General features: G+C 38.3%; 3 protein-coding genes and 1 pseudogene across 4 annotated transcripts in view; 2 read left to right on the top strand and 2 right to left on the bottom strand.

Annotated features, from left to right (window-relative positions):
• Positions 1 to 12,015, bottom strand: part of LOC145461549 (elongator complex protein 1-like) — a 31,830-nt gene extending 19,815 nt beyond the window's left edge. Inside the window, exons 1-13 of one of the 2 annotated variants that reach the window (XM_081445654.1) lie at positions 11,526 to 12,015; positions 8,070 to 8,222; positions 7,342 to 7,423; positions 6,865 to 6,945; positions 6,647 to 6,735; positions 5,708 to 5,807; positions 4,902 to 4,992; positions 4,675 to 4,798; positions 3,774 to 3,882; positions 2,532 to 2,666; positions 2,119 to 2,214; positions 1,356 to 1,593; positions 144 to 317 (exon numbers count right to left, since the gene is read on the bottom strand). In XM_081445654.1, coding sequence (XP_081301780.1) covers positions 144 to 317; positions 1,356 to 1,593; positions 2,119 to 2,214; positions 2,532 to 2,666; positions 3,774 to 3,882; positions 4,675 to 4,798; positions 4,902 to 4,992; positions 5,708 to 5,807; positions 6,647 to 6,735; positions 6,865 to 6,945; positions 7,342 to 7,423; positions 8,070 to 8,222; positions 11,526 to 11,675 — 1,622 coding nt within the window. In that variant the 5' untranslated portion in view covers positions 11,676 to 12,015. Of the gene's footprint in view, positions 1 to 143; positions 318 to 1,355; positions 1,594 to 2,118; positions 2,215 to 2,531; positions 2,667 to 3,773; positions 3,883 to 4,674; positions 4,799 to 4,901; positions 4,993 to 5,707; positions 5,808 to 6,646; positions 6,736 to 6,864; positions 6,946 to 7,341; positions 7,424 to 8,069; positions 9,646 to 10,964 lie in introns of both variants that reach the window. The other variant, XM_081445655.1, reaches the window with a different exon arrangement.
• Positions 12,016 to 12,221: 206 nt separating this feature from the next.
• Positions 12,222 to 19,435, top strand: LOC145461659 (uncharacterized). Its single transcript, XM_081445662.1, has 9 exons — positions 12,222 to 12,523; positions 12,613 to 12,650; positions 12,766 to 12,803; positions 13,534 to 13,671; positions 14,143 to 14,349; positions 14,794 to 14,908; positions 16,732 to 16,775; positions 17,312 to 17,410; positions 18,330 to 19,435. Exons 1-9 carry the CDS (start codon positions 12,365 to 12,367, stop codon positions 18,605 to 18,607), a joined length of 1,116 nt encoding a protein of 371 aa, XP_081301788.1. The 5' UTR covers positions 12,222 to 12,364; the 3' UTR covers positions 18,608 to 19,435.
• Positions 14,963 to 16,482, bottom strand: LOC145464156 (uncharacterized; annotated as a pseudogene).
• A 1,771-nt stretch (positions 19,436 to 21,206) lies between the features above and the next one.
• LOC145484468 (galanin receptor 2a-like) overlaps positions 21,207 to 22,500 on the top strand; it is a 2,740-nt gene continuing 1,446 nt past the window's right edge. Inside the window, exon 1 of the mRNA XM_081463092.1 lies at positions 21,207 to 22,500. This exon is cut by the window's right edge and continues 1,446 nt beyond it. Within this exon, the coding sequence (XP_081319218.1) occupies positions 21,471 to 22,500 (1,030 nt within the window). The 5' untranslated portion in view covers positions 21,207 to 21,470.

Below are 22,500 nucleotides of genomic sequence, written 5' to 3'. Positions count from 1 at the left end.
TATAACATGGAAGTTGAGGAAAGGGAACTTTTGATACGCAACTGAGACATTCTCAATTCAATTTTCACCTTTCATTCAATCAATCAAGAGTAAAAAGAAGTGGTCCAAAAAAGATCAATGGAAATAGAAATGGCAACTCAAACCTGATGACAATTGTGCCGTTATCATTTTCCGTCAAAATTTCGATTTCACAAACAATGTCTCTCTGAGTCATGGTGTCCCACCCAACTGCAATAAGGGTGTGCTGCCTCCACCAGAGCAACTGACGCCAACTTAAGGGGCCTGTCCAGACTGATGGATGATCCGTGGTGTCTATGCTGCTATGTACATAAAAAAAGACAAAAATGATGTTAATTAAAATGGGTTGGACCATACAGGCCAGGGCGTGGAAAGAGGTTCCAGTCTGATAAAGCAGACCAAGGTTGTTCAAAGAGTGGATAATGCTATCCTTAGCATTCAAAGTTGAATATTGAGAGGACTCACCATTTGGGTAAGACAATCGCTCACATTTCACTTACTGAAAGATATACCAGTCACAAACCGTACATTTCTAGACACCATGTTTTAACCATGGACAGTTAACATGCTATTTCACATAAAAATTCATGGTGTGTGTTAGCATCAAATTTGTTAGATGCTCTGGGAGATTAAAGTAGGCAAAAAGAGGACTGGTCGGTTTGTGTATGGAGAGTTACATGCCACCATGGAAAGGCAGATAGCATCATCTGGCCTTCAATTTGAACAACCAGGCCCAGGACTAGAAGACTAGTATGTTAGGTTGGTGTATTTTATCCATTACCTGTCCAATTTTTGTACTTTTTACGAGTGGAGACAAAAGCAGGCTACTTGGAAATGGATTTTACGTGAGCACACAATTCAGTAAATCTAACTTTGCTAAAAAGCAACCTGGAAAATCAGCTATTTTTTTGTATCGAGTAAAGTGGACCACAATAGTGCAACAACTGCCTCTTCCATTTTGCCACTTTCTAACACGAAAGGCATATTGTTATTGTGACAAGCAAGTTTTTCAATATGTTCCAGGATCTAAGGCTGTGTTCACACTTGGTGCCCAAACACTGGTGCCTGGGCACTGACACAGAAGAATGTTGCATTCGATTCAGACACTGGATAGTCCAAGCACCCAAGTACCATTTGGTGCCCAAATACAAGGTTGAGACCTTGTATAGATCTGGACACGGGCACACTGCCTGAATTTTGGTGTGAGTACTGAGAAAAAAGGTGTTCACATTTATTTAGTGCCCAGCAAGAATTGTACTTACGCACCATGTCTGGTCAATATGTGTAAACATAGCCTATGGTTCTTTGAGTTTACAAGGATCTCTAATTTACTGTACCTGTAAATACCAACAAGTTCTGGTGGCTTCCCAGGTGGTTTGAATTCTTCTTTGATGCCATTCTCTGCCAGTGATTTAAACATTGCTATTCTTCCACTGGAGAGCAAAACTGCTATGTCACCACAGCAGGGTGCGGGAGAAAAACTGACACAAGAGGCAGGTGATGGCAGCTCTACAGCATGTGCTGACATTGGTGGAGGCACAACCATATGCTTTATTGGAGTTAGCAGCAACTTAGCTAGATAAAAAGGGGAACGTTTTATAAAATAATCATGTCATACATTTGGATTCATTTGAGAGATTACTACCAAGTATATAATTATCTAGTTATTCACTGCAGTTCATTACATTTTTATTCTATAAATTACCAAGATCAATTAATCAACAAGCTCATTATATTTCAGAACTCAAAACACAAAAATATTGGTCTCAAAAATTGAGACTTGATTCTCAACATTTTTAAGGACTGAGAATTGAGTTTCCAGACTTGAGAATTGGGACATACACTGTACACTGTGTGACTGTCAACTTTGAGCAGTACTGTACACTGTACCTGTGTGACAATGCTCCCACACAGAAAACCTGCAAAGTCCTGCAGCTTCATGTAAATAAACTAATGGCTTAAAGGTATATATGCAAAAAGAGAATTTCTGATCTCGATGAAGTGTCAAACTACAAGACGGTGAAATCCTCTAACCTACATGATGATGGAAAGCCATAAAAAGGAACAATATTATTATATAAATACACCACAAAACCATACCTCCATCTATTACTGCAACTGTAGACATGTTGGATTCACTAATCCCTTCACTGTGAACTGTGCTCCAAAACCATTCATAGTAGAAGTAATGACCTCCTGTGAAAACGATGTGGTATAAACACTGAATTTTAATTGGGTGAAAGTATATGTACATTTATGTCTAACATACACAAGAATGTCTCCTTACTGTGTAGACATATTGAGAGCAAGTGAGAGTCATCTCTGACTTGGAAAACTCAAGAGTCTAGTGGGGGGGACTTGCAAAAAAAAAGATCTTTGTACAGAGCAAATGTTTGTATGCAAACTGCTGTTACCTACTGTAGTATCCTCCTTGTGGCACATGGGGTCTTTTGCACGCAAAGCAACTACCTTAAAATACTGTACACTGTAATACAATATGACATTTTACCCACCTCTTGTCATAATGTGGAGCCTCAAGGGGACTTCGGGATCCCAAATGAAACATGCCACTCTGTTTTTCAGTGATGCTGGGAATTCCATCTGCTCCTTAAGATACCAGTGGTAGTTGTTAACAGTCCACAACTGAACTATGACAAGACCAAACAAGCAGACAAGCAAAGAACATATTAAACCAAGCACTACTATTCTACTGCAAATTTAAAGCACAAATAAAATAATTAGATATATTTGGATGAATTACACAACCGAAACATTTCATTACCTCAGACATGTTTATACTTGTGACATTCACAGGGTAGTATGCAGGGATTGTAGCCAGAAACACATGCACATGTAAGAGTCATTTTTTTAAAAATTTTAATCAGCTTAACAATGATATTTCTGACAATACAGTAATACATGGAAGTCATTTTGGGCATTAAAATAAAATTTTATGTTTTCCTTAAATTGTACCAGGTTTGGGTTCATTTTGACATCATTAAAAAAAAAAAATCTCACTGATTTTCACCTAAATTGCACTCTACCCAGTCTACTACCATGATTACTAAATATAATTTGTTAAATAAATACTGTGTGTAAGGTCTCCCTAAGATGATGCGAGCTGGACCTTATATTACGCCTGGTAAGCTGCAAATATGATATGGTTTTGAGTGAAGTCTAATTAACAATTAACAATTCACTTGCCAAGTTGTTATCAGACAGTTTGTCATTGGACAGTTCAATAAGCCAATCACATTCAAAGTTGTGGTCTAAATCAACCAATTACAACCTTGGTTTCAATCACAAACAATTTACACCTCCTTTGTCAGTATTTTAATGCAAATTTTCCCTTTATTTCATAACTTGGCTATTCTTCTTTTCCCAGAAAAAAGTAATTTTTATGATTAATTGACAATTAGACCCGTAGCCCTTGTGGGCTACGGGTCAATAGCCAATGAGACGAAGCCGAATGGGCTATAAACCCGTGGCCCTTGAGGCCGAAAGGTCTAACTGTTTTAGTATCACCCAACTAGTCAGACAGAAAAGGCAATAATAAAGTTAGCAAATGCAAGTTGGAGAAATATTTATTTGGGAATAATATGAAAGAAAGCGTCACACTCAATTGCGCCAATTTCGCTACTCGAGGACTATTACTAATAGTCCTCTAGTAACGGAGCCAATCAAAATGCAGGATTTGCATTAGTCCACTAGTTGGGTGATACTAATGAATTATATAGTTTGTTGACAACACATACCATAAGACTTTGGGAGAAATTCTTGTGACTGTGGTATTTCTTGGCTTGGTAACTCTTCAGCCCACAAAGCTAGCACACATGAATCACTATTCCATGCCACTTCCACTACCTACACATAAAAAATACCCAAATATCAACACTTGGAAGGCAATATGTTCTAGGTACAACTTAAAAACTTGTCGGTATGCTATGTGAGCACATTTACACTGAAGGACATAACATGTACTAGTTACATGTAGTACACACAGTGTGCATACATGAATTATGTGAAGTGTCTTGCCCAAGAACACAATGCAATGACCTTAGCTAGAGCTCAAACCCAGACTGGCTTTGTTAGAGTAAAGTGTCTTCCTCAAGTACACAACAACAACAACGTCCTGCTTCCCAAACAGGTAACCTGCTTTCCACTTCCTGTACCTTTAATTCCAAACTCCCACCCTTTTCTGTCCTACTCCCATCCCCTGCAAATAGCAGACTCAAAACACATCCTAGTAATGTACTATAGCTGCACAATTCTAATGCAGAAGCTAGTAAGCTTGTTTGTTAGCCCAAGCATGAGTTTTTCAATGCAAGTTGAATAATATGTCAGGTTCATGTTTTGGAAAGTATCATAAAAATTATGCAATTTGTTTAATAAATTGCATAAGTTCTCTTGGGCTTCCAGCCCTGTTAGAACTACTGCTTCCCATTCTTTACTCTCCTGCCTCCTTCCCCATCTCCCCCACCATTTTTAGCTCCTGACCAGTGCAGTTACCCATTAACAGTTAGTAGTTTTTAGCAGCACTGGACCATTATTGTTAGACTTCTCTCAATTAAAATAATTGTTTTTCAAGATATGATAGAGCCCCTTTAAAGGTTGTCATATTCTGTGAACCATGCATTGAAAACAGTTGTCACTTACTTTTGTTTCCATCTTGCCAAAGGGCAGTATAAACTCTCCATGTCTAAGCCCATTCCTCTCAAAGAAAACCACTTCGTGTCTATGTGGCTTACGCTGGGTTGAAGCTATTAAGCTACCAGATGGCCTAAATAAAAAGTAAGAAAAAAGAAGGGAAATTTAAGTTCAGTACATGAATAACACAAGAATGTGATAGAAAGTAAACATAACCTCTGAAGCTTTGCCCTTACTTCCAGAATAAAGCCTGCTCCAAGCCATCAACATTTTCACTGGTAGAACTGAGCACCCCTTCTCTGCTCCACACCCGCAATGTTCGTGCACCTAAAAACATATTTTAATTTATTTTTTATTTGATTGATTGAGGCTGCGGGGGAATACCATGAAAAAGAGATTAATGTCATTTGCATTTGAAAATACTCCCAGTGCATTAGCCTCAGTTGCAAACTACAATGGGCAACAAAAGTAGTTGAGACATATTTAGAAAACCACGCTTTACGACCACTTATTCTATTTCATTTGCATCTAGCATTAATTCTCTGATAACCCCAGTCCCCCAATTCAGTGTTGTTTATGTTCTGTGGTCTGTGCAGTCTACGAAACAGAAAAATCAACATCATTTGGGGGGAAGGGGGGAATTGTTCCCAGATGCTTGAGAACAAATTTTACCGCCAAAGTCTCCACACTTTTGTCACCCATTGTAGTTCCAGTTCAACACCAACTGAACTAATTAAAGAAAGAAAACTTATATTGAAATACAAGAAAAGAGAGGAAAGAGTAAATACAAAATGTTTTAACAGCCAGAGTGTTATTCCAATTCTTAGTTGACTCAGATGAACACAGCAAAGATCTTTGCTGAGATTTTTGTATCATCCTCATCATTGATAAACAGTCTTACAGTAGACATACATATCTGTAATAACTGTACGTACTGTATCTTTCAGGATATTAATGCCTTTTTTGAAGACCTTTCAAGATCTTGTTTAGGTTTTCCAAAGCAGTCATTAATTAATAATGAGGCCTAAGCATATTGACATACCAGTTTGAGGATGGATTGTACTAACAACAAAAAACTGTCCATCACCACGCCAACTTATCCTTGGCACCTTGTCATCCCAGCTAGCTGCAGGTCTTGCAATCTGTGATAAGATACACTGTATAAGTTTAATCATTCCTCAGTTCAAGAAAAAACTTCAGAGTTTAAAACAACATTATACAGTTTAATAATTTATATGACTATGTCCTACATTGTAACCAGACATCTAGCCTTAGAATCAGGTTTTTGTTGTCTTTGTTGCTTGCAGGCATATAAATTGTTCTAGTGATGTACTGGTCTACAATGAAAAGAATAATACTACTTGAGAAGCCAATCCAAAGTACATCAAATCTTTCAATACACACCAATTAGAGGTCAGAACGTCTCGCAAATTAGTTTTTAACATCTCTTCTCCTTCATATTTTGTGGACAAGTTGAATGAGTTATTTTAGCTTTCAGGAAAGTGACCTGAAAAACGCTGAAACAGATTCTAAACATCACCGCACAGGTTTCTTGAGAACAGATTGATTTTTGAAAGAGCCATTTTCAATAAATACTTTTATTATTGAACTAGCCTGTTTGTTCTGTATTGAGTAACAAAAACTTGTCGAAAAATGAAAACCCAACTAATAACACCCCGATACAGACCTCTGTGGGATGCCATTCAATAAACCCGTACTACATATGTACATACATGAATGTATCTACTGTGTACAACAAGTTCAAGAAGCATCCCAAAGTGTTGCAAATAACAACATCATGTAATTACTTGTAGGAGAGTTATATTTTGTCCATACCCAAAGGAGTCAAATGAGCTTGACAAGGAAAATACAGAAATCATTAAATCCAATTTCTCACAACATCTTGTAAATTTAAAAGAAAGTCCAGGGAAGGGTGTGATACCTACATATATACATGTACTGTATGTTATGTACTACTTACGACTTCTTGCACATTAGCAGCTGTTGGTTTGCCTACTGAGCCATGAAACTGGGTTTCTTTCTTTCCCCAGCCAACTGTAATTGGCTTCTCTGCCAAGAAAACAATTGACACATTTTGCAAACCTGAGTACACACGATTTACAAGGAAGGCTAAGGTTGAAAAAGAAAGGTTTCAAAGTGAAACTGCATGCAGTGTTTACAAGTAGACACTAAACACACCTTCACCAAACTCCTCAGAGTGGCAAGGAAACTCCAAAATGGGATCAAAATCCTTTGTCATCATGATCACTGTTTCTTCCCCTGAAAAAAAGAAACAGGAGCAGTCCAGACCTACACTGTATGGCCAATCACAAATTCCAAGACAATCCAATACACGAATCAAAACTAAAAACAAGTGTTCAGCACCACGATGGTTTTTCTTTGGGGGTAGCATGCATGCATGGTGTCACAACAATAGCCCTGCTTTCTAGATGATGTCTAAACTAAAACATGGTCTTTGTGAACTCTCATTCATCTGTGTTCAAATATAGCACATTTGAAGGCTTTAAAATGTTTTTGGAGTTCTCGTGTAAACCTCGATTTAGCCTTAAACCAAATCTAACTCAGGCTTCATTTAAATAAGAAGAACTACATTTCCAGGTTTCTCATGAATTTTTTCTCGGAGTAGTAATTATAGTTCAAGAATTCTGCCCAAACCTGTCATGAAAACTACAAGTTCTTGGTCTGGACTCCATGCCATACATCTCAATCCACTGTCCACACTACCAACACATTCAATCTAACACATAAACAAAGAAGAATTGTCACTCAGACCATAGAAGATGAAACTAACCATAATACATGTACATGTAGGTTTGTGAGAGCTAAAGAACTGCTTAAAGGAGCTCAGTCACAGCATTTCAGCACACAAAATTACCTTGACGTTAAAAAAAACCTCTCAAGATGTACAAACTGTGACATAGCTCCTTTAAAAGCAAGTTACCACCCTACTATGAGACCAGAATCATTTCTCATAAGGCAAGATTCTCATCTTAAGCAGCACATACATGTACTTGTGTTGAGAGATGACAATGTTGGACGATAGCTGACGACCACCTGTTATTTCCTTAGTACATAGTATTCCCGTCTTAGTAAATGTAGTTTGCACATGTTCATTTGCATGTAAAAGAGTGTCTGGTTGGAGAGAACAATCAGAGAAGGGATTCTTCCCCAAGTACTTGACACAGAGACCTACACCATTGTTAAAATTGAGACCGTTAGACCTGGAGTCTAGTACACTGACTGCTACTATTTTTAACTAAGTGCTACTAAATATGACAAATGCTTCCCTGAAGGTCAAAAGTTTTTAGCTAGCCTAGATTGAGAGATGTTTTAAAGGTTTATACAGTAGTACTATCAATTTATCACACATAAAAAGCTCTTGCCTGATCAGTTAATGTATTCCAAAGAATTACATCTCCTTTATCAATCGCTGCACATACTGAGTCCACATCTGGCAAATGCTGTATTGCTATAATGTGACCACTACCATCTTCAGGCAAGTAGCCCTCAGTTATTAGTGAAACTGTGCTTACAACCTGTATGGAGAGTAATACAACTACAATCATGGACAAAAGTCTGGGGACAAATTTGCACTTTTGGTGCTTTTACGCACACACCAGACACATATACTACTTCACCAGCCTAACCTCACCCCCCACCCCCCATACAATGTTGAAAACTACTACATGTAGCTGCAATTTCTCCTGATTATCAACATTGTATTGGGTGGGAAGGGGGAACAGTAACGCGTTTTTAAAAGGAAAGCAGCACTTTTTTCAAACTTCAGTAGTAAAACACACTCAGATAACTCGTTAAATTACATAAGTGTCCCAAGGACTTTTGTCCACAATTGTAGAAGTTTTCTATAATTGGAGTTTACTTAAGGTGATTCCTCAGTATTGCATTGCGCATCCCTACTGTGCACGATTTTTGTGTCATTAGCGTGTGAACGTGAGCACATGCGCGTATAAAACGTAAGAGATTTCCCTCAAACTAAGCTTGATAGCGAAGTAAATGCTCCTTTTCCCCACTTTTTATTTCATAATTTCAATGAGAACAATATCCTCAATAACTGAGAAAAAAATTAGCAGAAATCTATGGCTACTTTTTTGTCAAATGAAATAAATACTACAGAGGGAGACATAAGGGGCCCAACAGCGCACGTCCAAATTATGTTTCCTTTACAGGATATAAAAGGCTATTTGCAGACATTTTTTCTGAGACGTAGATGAATAAACAATCAAAGAAAGTCAAACTCTGTGTGAAATAATACGCTGCATTATTTATTGCGCATTATTTATTATTTATAGCTTATTTATTGTGCACGGAGATTACCAGAAGTCACCTAAATAACCGTATTTGTCAACATTGTGGCATGAAAACAAGCACAGTGACCCCCTCTTTTTACTACGTTTTTAATATCTCCTTGTCCCACTACAACAGCATACCAAGTTTCATCGGAAATCTATGGCAGGTTCTTTTACTAGGGAATCACCTTAAAAGCAAAACGAACCATTTCCCAAGAGAACAGTGATTAAGCATAAATTATAAAATTTACAGCTGTATACAGCTCACTGCCAATTGGATGAAATTGACCATGTGACAAGATTTTTATCTGCATAATAGTGTATTATTTCAAGGGATACTATAATTGTGGAAATGTTGCCTTTTTGATTAAAAGGGTGCTAAAAGTATCACTATGTACATATACATGTACATGTGCATGGTTGGACATCGACCTTCATTCACGTGTGAAGTACTTTTATGCGTACAGTAGATGACAAGATGACAATATTAAATGAATTTTTATATTCTCGGTATTGGACGGGAAATACAACCATGGACTGTAAATTGTAATTGGAAAATGTCAAAAATATAAACTCATGACTGTAATACCTAGAGAATAAGTGCCAGCACCCCCATTCCCCCTTCCAATGTTTGAAAATGGTAAAATGAAAACTTGTGTTAGATGAAAGTGTTTTGTCAACATTGCACAGGGGTGGGGAGGGGCAAAATGCGTATAAAATGAATTTTTCCAACCCTTGTGACCAAGGTTGTCTGAGAACGCGTAACTCTGTCAACACCCTTTCACTTGACCAATCATGGCAATATTTAGCTTCTGTAACAGCCTGAAGCTAAATATGAATTAGGGGTTAAATGGAGATGATATGATCAATGGTTGGTGTCACAATGACGTCAGTCAATTTCATGGAGCAGCATTGGTGTGACATAAGATATGCTGGCTTTTTGAAATTAATCGCCATTTTTGCTAATGCAATTCTCAGCAGAACACAACGAGTACATGTTGATCTTTTTTTTTTCAAAATCCAATGAGTGGCACAAATTTGCCCTGTTTTACCAACGTGTTACAATGTTACGTGACAGTTTTCAAACGGGTTACCATTGAAAAGGATGTCATAATGACATCACAGCTCAGTTTGTGAATCATTTTGATGGCGGCATTCAACTAAGTACACAAAATAACATAAAATTGCATAGACTCTCGCTCATTGTAACATAAATTGCACGGTTTACAATGTTTTACAACTGCTTTATAAAGAAAAGGTAAGAGAAGATTTCTTTTATATTCAAGGGTTTAGCATTTGTAAACCATTCAAAATTTGTGACAGACAAGTTATAACTACAGCAAAAGATGTATTCTTATACAGTTTGGTATCCTGATTCCAATTATTCCTTAAACAATTTTTTTCTAACCATATCTATGATGTCACAATTACATCATAAAGGTAACCACTTGTAACTCGTTAGTAAACCGTTCGAAAACCGATGTAAACCGTACCTTCTGGCGCTAAAAGGCGTGTTTGGAATGACAATACCGCATAGCAACACCCTTTCAAAGATCTTAAAGTACTTTTCACCTACGTACAACGTTTTGGAGGAAAAATGGGCCTTTCTTGAGATATTTTTAGCTGAGATATATTTTATTGCTTGTTACATGTACATGAGGTAGAAATGCTAAAAACCTCAATTTTGAAAGAATATGAAAGCAGTGAATAAAGTTAGGGAATTAGGCCATAACCAGACATTAGCAGTCATTTTATTGAGCAAGTGATAGATAGCGTGTGTGCCTCGTTTGGTTCCAATTTGTAAATTTCAGTGTAAGTTAAGGGCATTTAAAATATATGAAAATTCAGACAACCATGGACAAATTGTGTTGGAAAATGTCAAAAACATAAACTCATAGCCGTAATACCAAGAAAATAAGTATCAGCACCCCCATTCCCCCTTCCAATGTTTGAAAATGGTAAAATGAAAACCTGTGTTAGATGACAGTGTTTGGTCAACATTGCAAAGGGGAGGGGAGGTGCAAAATGCACATAAAATGAATTTTTCCGACCCTTGTGACCAAGGTTGTGGCTTGCAACTGAGACTAATGTAGGGAGTCTTTTCAAATGACATTAATCTCTCCTTAATGATATTCTCCCGAATAAACCTCTATTGCAAGTTAGTTGCAGTCCAATACCAAAAATATGAATGTAGATAATTAGTAATTTAATCAATAAGAGGCCCTACATGGATGACTCATCAGTTACCAGTTGCTTTGCCCCCAGGTTGATTAGCACCTAGTCGGTTAGCCCTCAACCAGAAGTTGATTAGCCCCCCCCCCCCCCCCCCTCCCAAGAAATAGACAGTGTATTTGACTGGTTGGGGGTTAACCAACTTCTGGTCAGGGGCTAACCGGCTAGAACGGCTTGGGGCTAATCAACTTTGGGGCTAAACGACCAGTTACCCATGACTCATCAGTATGTATTTTTTTTCTCTTTTAGCTTTAATCTCACCGCACACATCTGCATACCAGGTGTACATATACAGCTTACCTCCTGGCTGGAAGGTTGGAAGCCAGTTATTCCAGTAGCTGTAGCAGTGTAAACAATCCCACAGTCACAATCCACAGTTAAACAAAATGGCTCCTCTGTTCCATCCAACTCAAGCAGAGGGAAACTCCTGAGCAGTTCAAGATTCCTCATGGCTCAAATATTCCTTCCACAGTGAACAGATGATAGATAACAGATGACTGCCGTTTAATACGACTAAGCCTCGACTAAGCCAGTCAAAATATTAAAATACGAGGAATTGAACACGTGCACGAGAAGTGGAATGGGTCGGAATAGTTATCGTGTTGAATACCATCCACAAAGGGACGCTATCATCTGCGATCAATGAGTTCTATTGTACTACGCCATGATAACTGAAATAAAATGACTTGGAAAATGAGCATGACCAGGTAAAACAGAAGCTTAATCCGCTACGAAACTCGACGATTTTGTTCAAGTCTAGCTCACGGTTGATTCCGCTGGTCTTCTTGCTCTAAAGGACTGGAATCTAACTGGCATCTTAGGATTACTGCGGCTGACTTTACCAAGCATATTAATTTTACGGAAATATGGCTTAATACTAATTGAGTTATTAATTTTATAACTTTTCTTTCGCTTCTACTGACAATAATTTCACAATATTTTACTCGATGTAGTTCCGATGTCTGTTCGCCATCTCTCTGCACCAATCGGCACCAACTTTCTGAGCCCGCAAACTTACGGGCGCTCACATTCGAAGATGGCTGCCGAAACTGTAGCCTGCAAAGCAAGGCTACCGAGACTGCCCCAACAGTTCAGTTCAATACTGAAATGCCTACATCGGTAATCGTTTTGTGTTTCTGATGTATGCATCCGTTCACGAAGAGATTTTAGAAGCTCAGTCCCAGGGGCATACTAACCTGTATTTGAATTATCGTAAGCTTAGCGAGTTGCCTGAGGAACTTCTAACTTTGTCTCGGATAAAGAAGCTTTATTTGAAGAGGAATGTTCTGAAAAAGCTGGTACGAAGTGTAACACATGTCAATTGAGAGGTTCTCTGAGTTTTTTTGGTAGACATATTGTACTGACTGTTTGTGCTTTTGCATTGCAGCCTGCAGATATCTGGAAACTTGAAAATCTAGTAGAACTGTAAGTAAACTTAAAAAGCAATGAAAAAATAATAAGCTTAATTTTCAGATCTGAGGTCCCAGATTTTCATCTCTGTCATAAACGTGACTTCCATTGTTTTGTTTTTCCTTTGCAGTTACTTGCATTCGAACAACCTTCATCAGCTACCAGATGGTACTAGTACTATAACTTACCATATAGAGGGGAATGGTTATAGCACCCAGCAAACTTCAAAAGAGCAAACAAAGATGCCAATTTTATGTTGGAAGGTCCACAACCATGTGTGATCTCTTGTTTTGTGCTCATAAACTATGCATGAATGACATGGCCAAAACGTTTCTTAATTGGTTAGTTAGTCAGAAGAAGACACTTTGTGGTGTGCACAGTTAAGGCTAAAAAAGCAAACAAAAAACTTATGACAAAGAACTTTGTCAGGCTCCATCACCATTCCCCTCCATTGACTTTGAACAAACCTGTCCAGGTTGTTTTCTCTAAGTTCCACAGCCAACATGCAAAATGATTTGTTAAACTGCACATGCTTGTGAAAGATACCTAAATGTGGTGTTGCATTAGGCTGTGTTGCAGAAATTGTCTTAATATTTGTAACTGATGACAGCAGACAGGATTTTAATACTACATGCAAATCTTGCATAACCAAATCATGTACATTTGTGTGAAAAATAGCCTGAAAAAAGAACAACTGGCAAATGGGAAAACTCTTTCTTGATGGTTTACAAGTTTCTTAGCTGTGACCATGTTATAAGGAAGGACTGACTTCTCAAATGTGATTGACATCAAAGTCAAGAAATATAGTGGAAATATATATTTCAGAGTGGTCTGTAGTAAAACTTAATTAAAAAGGATTAATCTTTCTTACTTTTTTAACTTTTCATTATTTTTCTAGGAATTGGAAAGATTTTGTCACTTGAAAAGCTAAATGTTTGTAATAACTTCCTTAAGAATCTAACTCCAGCCATTGGTCAACTGAAGTCACTGACATCACTCCATCTCGCAAACAATCAGTTGTCATTTTTGCCCCAGGGTAGGTATGTCAAATAAATCACAATGAACTTGAAACCAACATCAATCGTTTTTTTCCCTTTTAAATCATTTGCCGCAGCTGTAAATTCCCAAGGGGGGGGGGGGGGGGACTTCTATATAAAAAGGACAGGGGTGCTTGTCGGAAGTTGTGAAAAGAATCCCTAAGAGGTACCAAGATCCTGTTTAGTGGGTGTGGCTTGAAATTTTTTTCAACCCTTAAGAAGTGCCAATTCTAAAACAACATATGATCTCCTGTCATATTTTTTCAGCTCAATACCCTAAAAGGTATTGCAAAAGCTTGACCACTGTGGACTTTTTGAGACTGAACACCCTTAGAGGTACAGAAACCACTTTTTAACCCCAAAAAGGTATAATGAGCACCCCCATCATTTTTATATGGCGCTTCTCTCCCCCCACCCCCCTCCTCCTGGGTGTAAACTGCTGTACAATTTTGTCCATTCTGTTTTTTTAGAGCTTGGTAATCTCACAAATTTAAGGGATCTTAATGTCATGAATAACAAGCTTGAGTGGTTGCCATGGCAGCTGTGCAAATGTGTATCCCTCAACATTCTTTCATTTGATGGCAATGCAGTTCAGAAGATTCCTCGTCAGTTATTGAGTCATAAAGGACTGAAGGAACTTTACGCAAGTGGGAACAATATTTCCACTTTGCCTCAAGGTAAATTTTAAAACGTTAACTAACTCAATCAGTACTTCCAGAGTTGCAATCGGATGCAGACAGACATTTTTAAGGTTTTTGTAATCTCATAATTTTTATATTTTTCTGTCCTAAATCAATTACATTTGTGGAAATGGTATGTTGTTCTTGACTACCTTTCCAGGGAAGAAATTCACTCTGGCTTCATAGCAGTCAATGAATTGCGAATCATCAGGGCTGTCAATAAGGGCAGTAACCCATAGCACCTGTTACGGCTGAGTATAAATTATATGAAGGGGCCCTTGTTGTTATGGGTGAACTTGCCTGTAGTTGATGCAATTCACTCATGAAGTAAACACTTTGCCATGGGTGTGAAGATCAAGGCTACAGGTGAATTAACACTTAATGTCAGCCCTGAAACGTGATAAGCATTCTCTTGCCAACTGCTGTTATTTGGCTTTACAGATTTGAATCAACTCATCTCATTGGAATCATTAATACTGGATAACAACAGTGAACTTCATCTGTTACCAGCAACACTCCTGAAAATCGAGAATTTAAAGATGATTGGGCTTAGTTGGTACATATTCTTCAATTGTTCCAATTTACTTTAACTGTGAAATTATGACAGGAAAATTATTTGAATAGTCTTTAACCCAGGGGGGTGGGGGGTGGGGGTGGAAAGTGCTCATGCTGACTGTAACTGTAAGCTTTTTCAGTATCTAAGTAAAGGCCATCGTACTTTGCATCCTGTTATGACTTGTCGCCATACATGGAACTTGATGTTTCCATGGAAATGTTATTATCACAGGCATGTTTTTCCAAATTTAGAATTTTCTTGTTTTTGTTATCAAAATCTAACTTTCATGCTTTTATTTTTTTTTATTTCACTTAATAAACATTTTTTTTTTCTTTTTGAGTATCTCCTTTCCCCCTACCACTGAAAGTGGTACAGTGAAACCTGTATTAAGCCAGCCTGAGTCCCTAAATTTTCTTCCCACATTTAATGTAAATTAATAAACCTGCATTCAGTGGACACCTCTGTTAAGTGGGTGCAGACACCAATATAAAGCCATTTTGTTGCACAAAACCTGCAATAAGCAGACACTTCAAGGGCTTTTTACTTCTAAAAGCTCAGTTCAGACTCTTAACGTTGTTCAGTGATGTCGTTTTAAAGCTAAGTAGATTATTTCAGATTGATGCATTGACTGACTGGACACTGTGCTATGAGCAGTCACTGTGTTACACTGTGTTACAAAAGGTTTAATAGTTTATTTATTTATTTTAACTTTATCTATACACGGATAAAACATCAGGACTTAAAGTAAATACTAAAATTGCATTGATTACATTGTTAAGATACTAATCTACTACTAATTAAATCTAATAACAACAAAAATAAAAACAATAACGAAGTGCCTGCTTTCCATGAATTCCGTGTGATTAATTAACTTATTTATTATGAAAAAGGAAACCCCTGCAGCCGGATTTAAAACTAGCAAGAGTTTTTGCTTGCCGCAGATTGGTAGGTAAGCTGTTCCACAGCACCGCACCACTATAGCCGAAACTGTTTTTTAGAAAATTGGTGCGGGGGAGTGGAACAGCTAGTTTGCCCTCACAATTCCTAAGAGAATAGGTAGATATTGCACTCCGATCAGTAAACATTGATTTCAGATAATCAGGGGCGAGACCATTAAGAGATTTATAGACCATAGTGGCTGTTTTTAATTCTCGTTGAAGATTAAGTTTTTGCCAGCCAAGTCTAACAAAGAGATCATCCGCATTGGCATCATATGAAGAAGAGGTCAAAATACGCGCAGCGTGATTCTGTAGTTTTTGTAGTGTAACAGAAAGAGATTTATTGCAATTACACCATATGACACTACAGTAATCGAAATGAGGTTGAACTAAAGCATTATAGACGCATAGGAGCGTTTCAAAAGGAACAAAAGACCTGCTTCTCTTCAAGATGCCAATGCAGGTGGCAATTTTTTGGAAATGTGTTCGATATGTACATTCCAAGTTAAGTTTGGAAATCTTGAAATAGTTAACTATTATTGCACAAATTATATATTAGAACCTGTTTAGAGTGGACACCCTGTATTAAGCAGACACTTAATGTCCGCTTAATGCAGGTTTCACTGTACACTCCATCATCCCTGTATTCAAATTGTGAAGTACTGCAAGCTGTTAAGAACAGCACTTTATCTTTTGTTGTTGTTGTTGTTGTTGTTGTTTAATTTTTCAGCTCCTTTATGCTGTTTGACTGTATGGCAATCAATGAAGGAATTCATTGGCCAAAAATAGTCAGAAATATAGTGATTCAACATCCTAGTCCATTACTATTCCTAGTACTTAATGTTTAGTGACTGACATCTTTTCTTTTGTATCAATCTTGTATAGTTCCTTTCAAAAGCTGCCAAGAGTACATCAGAAAGATTCCCAAGGTAAGTGAATCTGATGAGGGAAATCTTGAAATGGTAGGTTTTTATAAGTTGGGGGGGGGGGGGGGTTTCCACATACCCTAGCAGTTAGGGTGCCAGACTTGTAATCCAGGGATCCCTAGCTTGTTCAAATCAGTTAATTCTTCTCTCTAGCAATAGATGGAGTTGTGTTCAGTAGTCTCGAATTCAACTCATCCACCCTTTGTAAATAGCTATCTGGTCAGCCACCCATCAGTTGGGATTTTTAGCAAGTTTTCTACCCTGTTTACAATATCTCAATTTACCCAATGTAGTGTCCCAAATAAGCACAGCAGTGCTAAAATATCATTACACTTAGATAAAGGATTTTTTTTGTTTCATATGTTTATTTATTAGAGAGTTTTCTGTCCCAACCCTAGTCTGTCGTTAGTGTATTGGATTTCTGTAGCTAAGTTAACACTCAAATATTCTTGAAGGCAGGAACACGTCAAAGGTACTTGAATGCCAACTTCTTTATGTTATATGTAGAGGTAAATGGTTCAAAAATATTTGTTCAACAGATCTGCATCAAGTTCTTGATTTAGGGCTTGTCCTTAGAAAGAATGATGGAAGTATACTACCTCTTCTGGAATTGTCCTTAAGAGCGGTTTACACCCTTGGTGAGGGCTTTATACAGTTTCATTAACTTTATTTCTTGGCAATTGTAAGTATTGAATGATAGATAGTTGGTCATGTTCTGAAAACTTGCAGCAGAAAGTGCAACTTCCAAAAAGCGCGGGAAAACATCTAACAGGATGGAAAGTGTCGGTGTAGGAAAATGCAACCGACTGAAAGCGCGGGGTAACATGTAACCGACGGAAAGGGTGGGGAAACTAGTAGCCGACGGAAAGCGCGAGTAAATGTGTAACCGACGGAAAGCGCGGGAAAATGTGTAACTGACGGAAAGCGCGGTAAACGTAAACACTAGTGGTTGAGAAGCATGCAAAAGCAGGTAACCGATGTAGAGGGCGGGGAAATAAGTAACTGACGGAAAGCGTAGGAAACACTAGTGGACGAAAAGCATGCAAAGACAAGTAACCGATGGAAAGCGCGGGAAAACACGTTAACGACGAAAAGCACGGGAAAACACGTAACCGGCGGAAAGCGCCGAAAAACACGTAACATGTTGAAAGCAGGGGAAAGCATGTGGATGTAGCCGCGGAAAGCGCGGGAAAAGACGCGTCTGTCAAGCACATGATGATTGGTTTAGAGATGACAGAAAAAATCCTCTAGCACCGGGGTAGTTTAGAACTAGTCTACCAACGTATGTCGATTTTTTTCTGGTTTTTCCTCTCTTTAAGTAGTTTTTAATCTTGACGAAAGACACAAACCATGATCAATTAACAATTGGTTGATGCTTCAGCGTGCATCATTGAGTTATGATGCAAGCAGAAAGTTTGGAGAACACGAGAGAAGCATAAGAGTTGCTTGAATTACACTCGTGAGCTGCCCTAGCTTCTTGAGTGCTCTCCAAATATTCCCAAATACATCTTAACTCGGTGAAAAGCTGGTTCAAATATGTAATAATCTATTTCACAGTTCAATCGCTCAGCGATGAAAACCTTTGGTCTCTTCGTCTGCCACCTCACTTAGCCAATCTTCTGAGCATACCAGCTGGACACTGCTTCGTTTGCTGCAGTCCTTACTTCACAGCGGCATTCCTCCTGGAAGAAAGCGCTGACATGGCGCTGCGTGTTGTAAAGCCCAACTCAGAAAGCTTGCAAAGATTGCGTGACGTGGCGTGTTCGTTTGTCTTTTGCTGCTGCTCAAGAAGTTGTTTGGATAAAGTGTACAGGTTGCGTGACAATCTTGATTAGAAAGGAAATATTAACTTATTAGCGTCCGAGGCCGTTTAATGACTTGTTTAAATTACTCAGTTCGAATTTTTCAGCCAACATTAACGTAATGCAACATTCGTTGCAACATATCTTTGTACATGTAGTGGGGAAAATCTTCATTTGATTAGAGCGGAGAACAAAGTTCTTATTTTTGCTCAAATTAATCATTATAGAAATGATGTCATCGCTTTTTAAAAGTTGACCGTTGGAAGGTTTACTTGGAGAAGACAAAACTTAGCACTTGTGTAAATAAGACAGTCGTACAGTTAAAATTAATCAAAAAGTTAAAAATGATAAACGTTCACTCCCTTTCCTCGAGTGTGTTTTTGCTCTGTCAATTCCAAACCCCACCATCCCTTCCCTGGGCTTTTGCCAGTCATGTAGCATCATTTCTTGCCCCAGAGTAGGGCATTTGCGTTAAGGGGGGATTTCACCTGAAATATGCCCTTTTTTTGCACAGTTGCCACAACCCTGATTTTTATGAAAACCCTAGCACTGAAAAGCTAGGGAGGGGGGAGGGGGGAGAGGGGCAGGCGCTTATTTAATTTTTCCCAAATCGTGGCCTGACACGAACACTTTTTTTATACATCATCTGCGCGTTAACAACAGCATAAGCTGTTTATCGACAAGAAGCTGATCCTAAAGTTTAAATCGCGGCACCGTTAGTACTTAAAACGTGTTCAACGTGTTCAGAAACTGAAACTGTACAAATCCGATACTACACGACGAAAACCATACAGCCTTTGTTGGCTCAGTACTCATCCACAAAATGGGGGAAGGGAAGTGGGGCGCTTATTCGAAAGGGGGGGGGGGAGCGCTTATTTTCAATTTTGGTCGATAGGAGGGGCGCTTATTCGAAGGGTGCGCTTATTTGAGGGGGACGCAACTTCGAGGATTTACGGTATGCTGTGTCAGTTATTGTAATATGACACCGGGTTCTCAAAGTATCACATGCTGTGCGTAACCCTATGCACTTGAGAAAATATTTTTATGTACAATTTAAAGCAAAAAAAAAGTCTTTTTACTTCATGTATTCTAAGGTAAACAGATGGAATTATATGGCAATTTCCCTCACTTAAAACAATAAAGTCAGTGAGACCTAGCAATCCTGAAAATTTGAGGTCAAAAGCTTAAATCCTTGAGATATCTTTTCTGAAAGGCAAAAATAACTCGTTTTGAGAAAACAAGCTTTTAACTTAAGGGAGAAGTGCATCTCAAAATAAAACTTCGATACTGTAAGATTCAAAAATTCCAATTTTTTCTAGAATTTCACTTAGAGTTCCGCCTTGACAGGTCAGCCCGGGGGTGGGACATTGTCAAAGGTAATGTTATCTTTCTAATTTTGAAAATAAGTCGATCTTTCCTTCTTCATTTCAAAATTTCCCGATATCCTTTAATACAACACGAAAACAACTGAGTCGGTAGACCTCGTTGAAATCTTACCTAGTTCCTAGGCCTCGATATTTCGCCTCGGTCAATTGTTTTCGTGTCACGTAGTCCAAGGCGAGAAGTGTATATTCCGGGCTGCTCGTCTTGGATACGTCACCGAAATCAATTGACCGTGAAGGCCTGGGAGAAAGCCGTACAGAAACTAGGCAAGTTGAAGTCCTGCACTTTTCAAGCGAGCCCGAGCTCCACTCTCAGCACAAAGATTCGGAATTCGCATGCTGAGGACATTGGAAAGAAGCCTTGCGGACAGCTTTGCAGTCACCCCCCTCCTTTTTTCGCAGGACAAGACGTTCAATTCGAAAGCACTTGGCAAGACTTGGCTGCTGTTGTTTTTCCATTACAATGGTTGACAGAGATTAGATTCTTTGCATGTCCTTGCCGGTTGCAAAGCCGGCTCATCACTGGTAGTCAAACGTAGAAATAATATAGGTATAAAGTCCCCAACGAAATGGAATGCTAATTAACGCATTATTAGCTAAGTTTTAATACTTTGTGGAGGTGCTTTGCATCAAGAAACCATGGTTACAGATATTAATGAAGATCCATAATCATGATATCAATATTAAAAAAAAGTGTGGTATAGCATGCACGCAGCAGGGCTTAGGCACGAGAAAAACGAAGAGTCCTTCTTGCCAAGGCCCCCCAGCTAAGAGAGACAAAATGGGCTATGGGGACGAGAAGGTGGTGTCATGGAGAAATGACATTATTATTTAGAATTTTAATAACTTGCTTTCGAAAACAACCTATAACCACACGTGAAAAATGCAGTGCGTTTAATTTATTTCGTTTAATTTGAACTATAGTCTATTCGGTTGAACATAAACACATGAAGAAATGGAACTGCAATTTGAAGTATTAAAAATACTAAATTATGAAAGAGGTGACAATCTCTCAGAATAAAGATTTTATAATGAAAAGCCATTTTCAAAAAATATAGTCTATCACGCAGGGGGCAATTTGAGCATTTATATTAATCAATAGAAACGTTCCAATTCAACAAAAAAGAGAAAATTTATTTAAGTATTTCTTCGCGAAAACTGAGTGACTTTTCAGGGCTGGGTGTTATTTAGCATAATTTCCCAGCCCTTTTTGTAATGCTTTTATGCGAAAATGCGATATATGCCATGTTTGTGATATAGGATGTTTTTGCGTTAGCTCTGTTTCCATACTTACAAAAGTGTCTTCTTGGGCCTATTGTATGAACATAGCTGCAGGCGGTTAGCGTTTTATTGAATAGGTGAAAACATAAATAGGATTTACATTGTTCCATGTGAATGGTTTTGGAGTCGTAGCATTGAATTGAATACGATTAGTTGTGGCCAACTTTTAAGTCGGCAGAGTTGAATTAAATTAACTTGCGTGTCGAAATTAACTAGGTTTTCAATCGTGCAAAATGAGCGAAGACGACTTTGGTAGTTCAAACGATAGCTACTTCGAATACACCAGGCAATACCAGAATTATTTACTGTTCGCAAACGCAGTGTTGGCCGTTGAATTTTTGTTGGCTGTCGTCGGTGTAGTCGCAAACTGCATTGTTTGTGGCGTTCTTCTTCGCCAGAAACGACTTCTGAAGAACTTTTCAAATTTTCATCTCTTCAATCTCGGTATAACTGACATTATTTTCAGACTTGCTCTCACACCAATGTTGCTAACCATTGAATATACCGCCGTGGAACATGGAAGTGATGCTGTTTGCAAGCTTGGCGCGTTTGGAACCTACACAACATTGGCTGTTACATTCACGCTCCTGTTGGGAATTGCTTTTGATCGTTATGTCCACATTGTACATCCTTTAAAAGCTAGATACATCACATGGAAACACAGTCGAAATGCCGTCATTATTTCATGGTTTTACGGAGCATTTTGTTCTTCGCCATTCCTTTACAGCATGAAGTACATAAAGGCTGACTGGAACCTTACGGCTGACACAGAATACGAGCTTTGTCTCTCGACTCTAGGCGTTCCTTTCCAAATCTCTTCAAGTGTTTTTCTTGTTTTTGCTTTCTTAGTCCCTCTGGTTTTAATGGCTGTGGCATACAGCAAGGTTTTAAAAGTGCTCTGGCAGCGATCTCGAAGTAAAGTAATCAATTCAAAAATAGCTGAAGCAAAACTTCGTGCTGTGAAAATGATGATTGTAATCGTTGTCGCCTATTTCATAAGTTGGGGACCAAAACTTATTTGGATTTGTCTACAAGCTTTTGAGGTTGTATCTTTGCAGTATCCGATTGACTGGGAAAGCGAGGAAATTTCTTGGGAAGACAACATTAAAGAGGAGAAAAACTACATGATGTTACTCCTCATTGATGACATAACAGATCTTTTTACTTTTACAAGTTCAATTTTAAATCCAGTAATATTTGGTTATTACAGCATGTCTTTCAGAGAAGACTTGAAGAAGTGCTGTAATTGCTCAAAATGTGGTC

Source organism: Orbicella franksi, chromosome 1, assembly GCF_964199315.1.
Source record: "Orbicella franksi chromosome 1, jaOrbFran1.1, whole genome shotgun sequence".
Lineage (NCBI taxonomy): Eukaryota > Metazoa > Cnidaria > Anthozoa > Scleractinia > Merulinidae > Orbicella > Orbicella franksi.
Note: the sequence above shows the minus strand (reverse complement) of the source record. Positions and strands in the feature narration are given on the sequence as shown.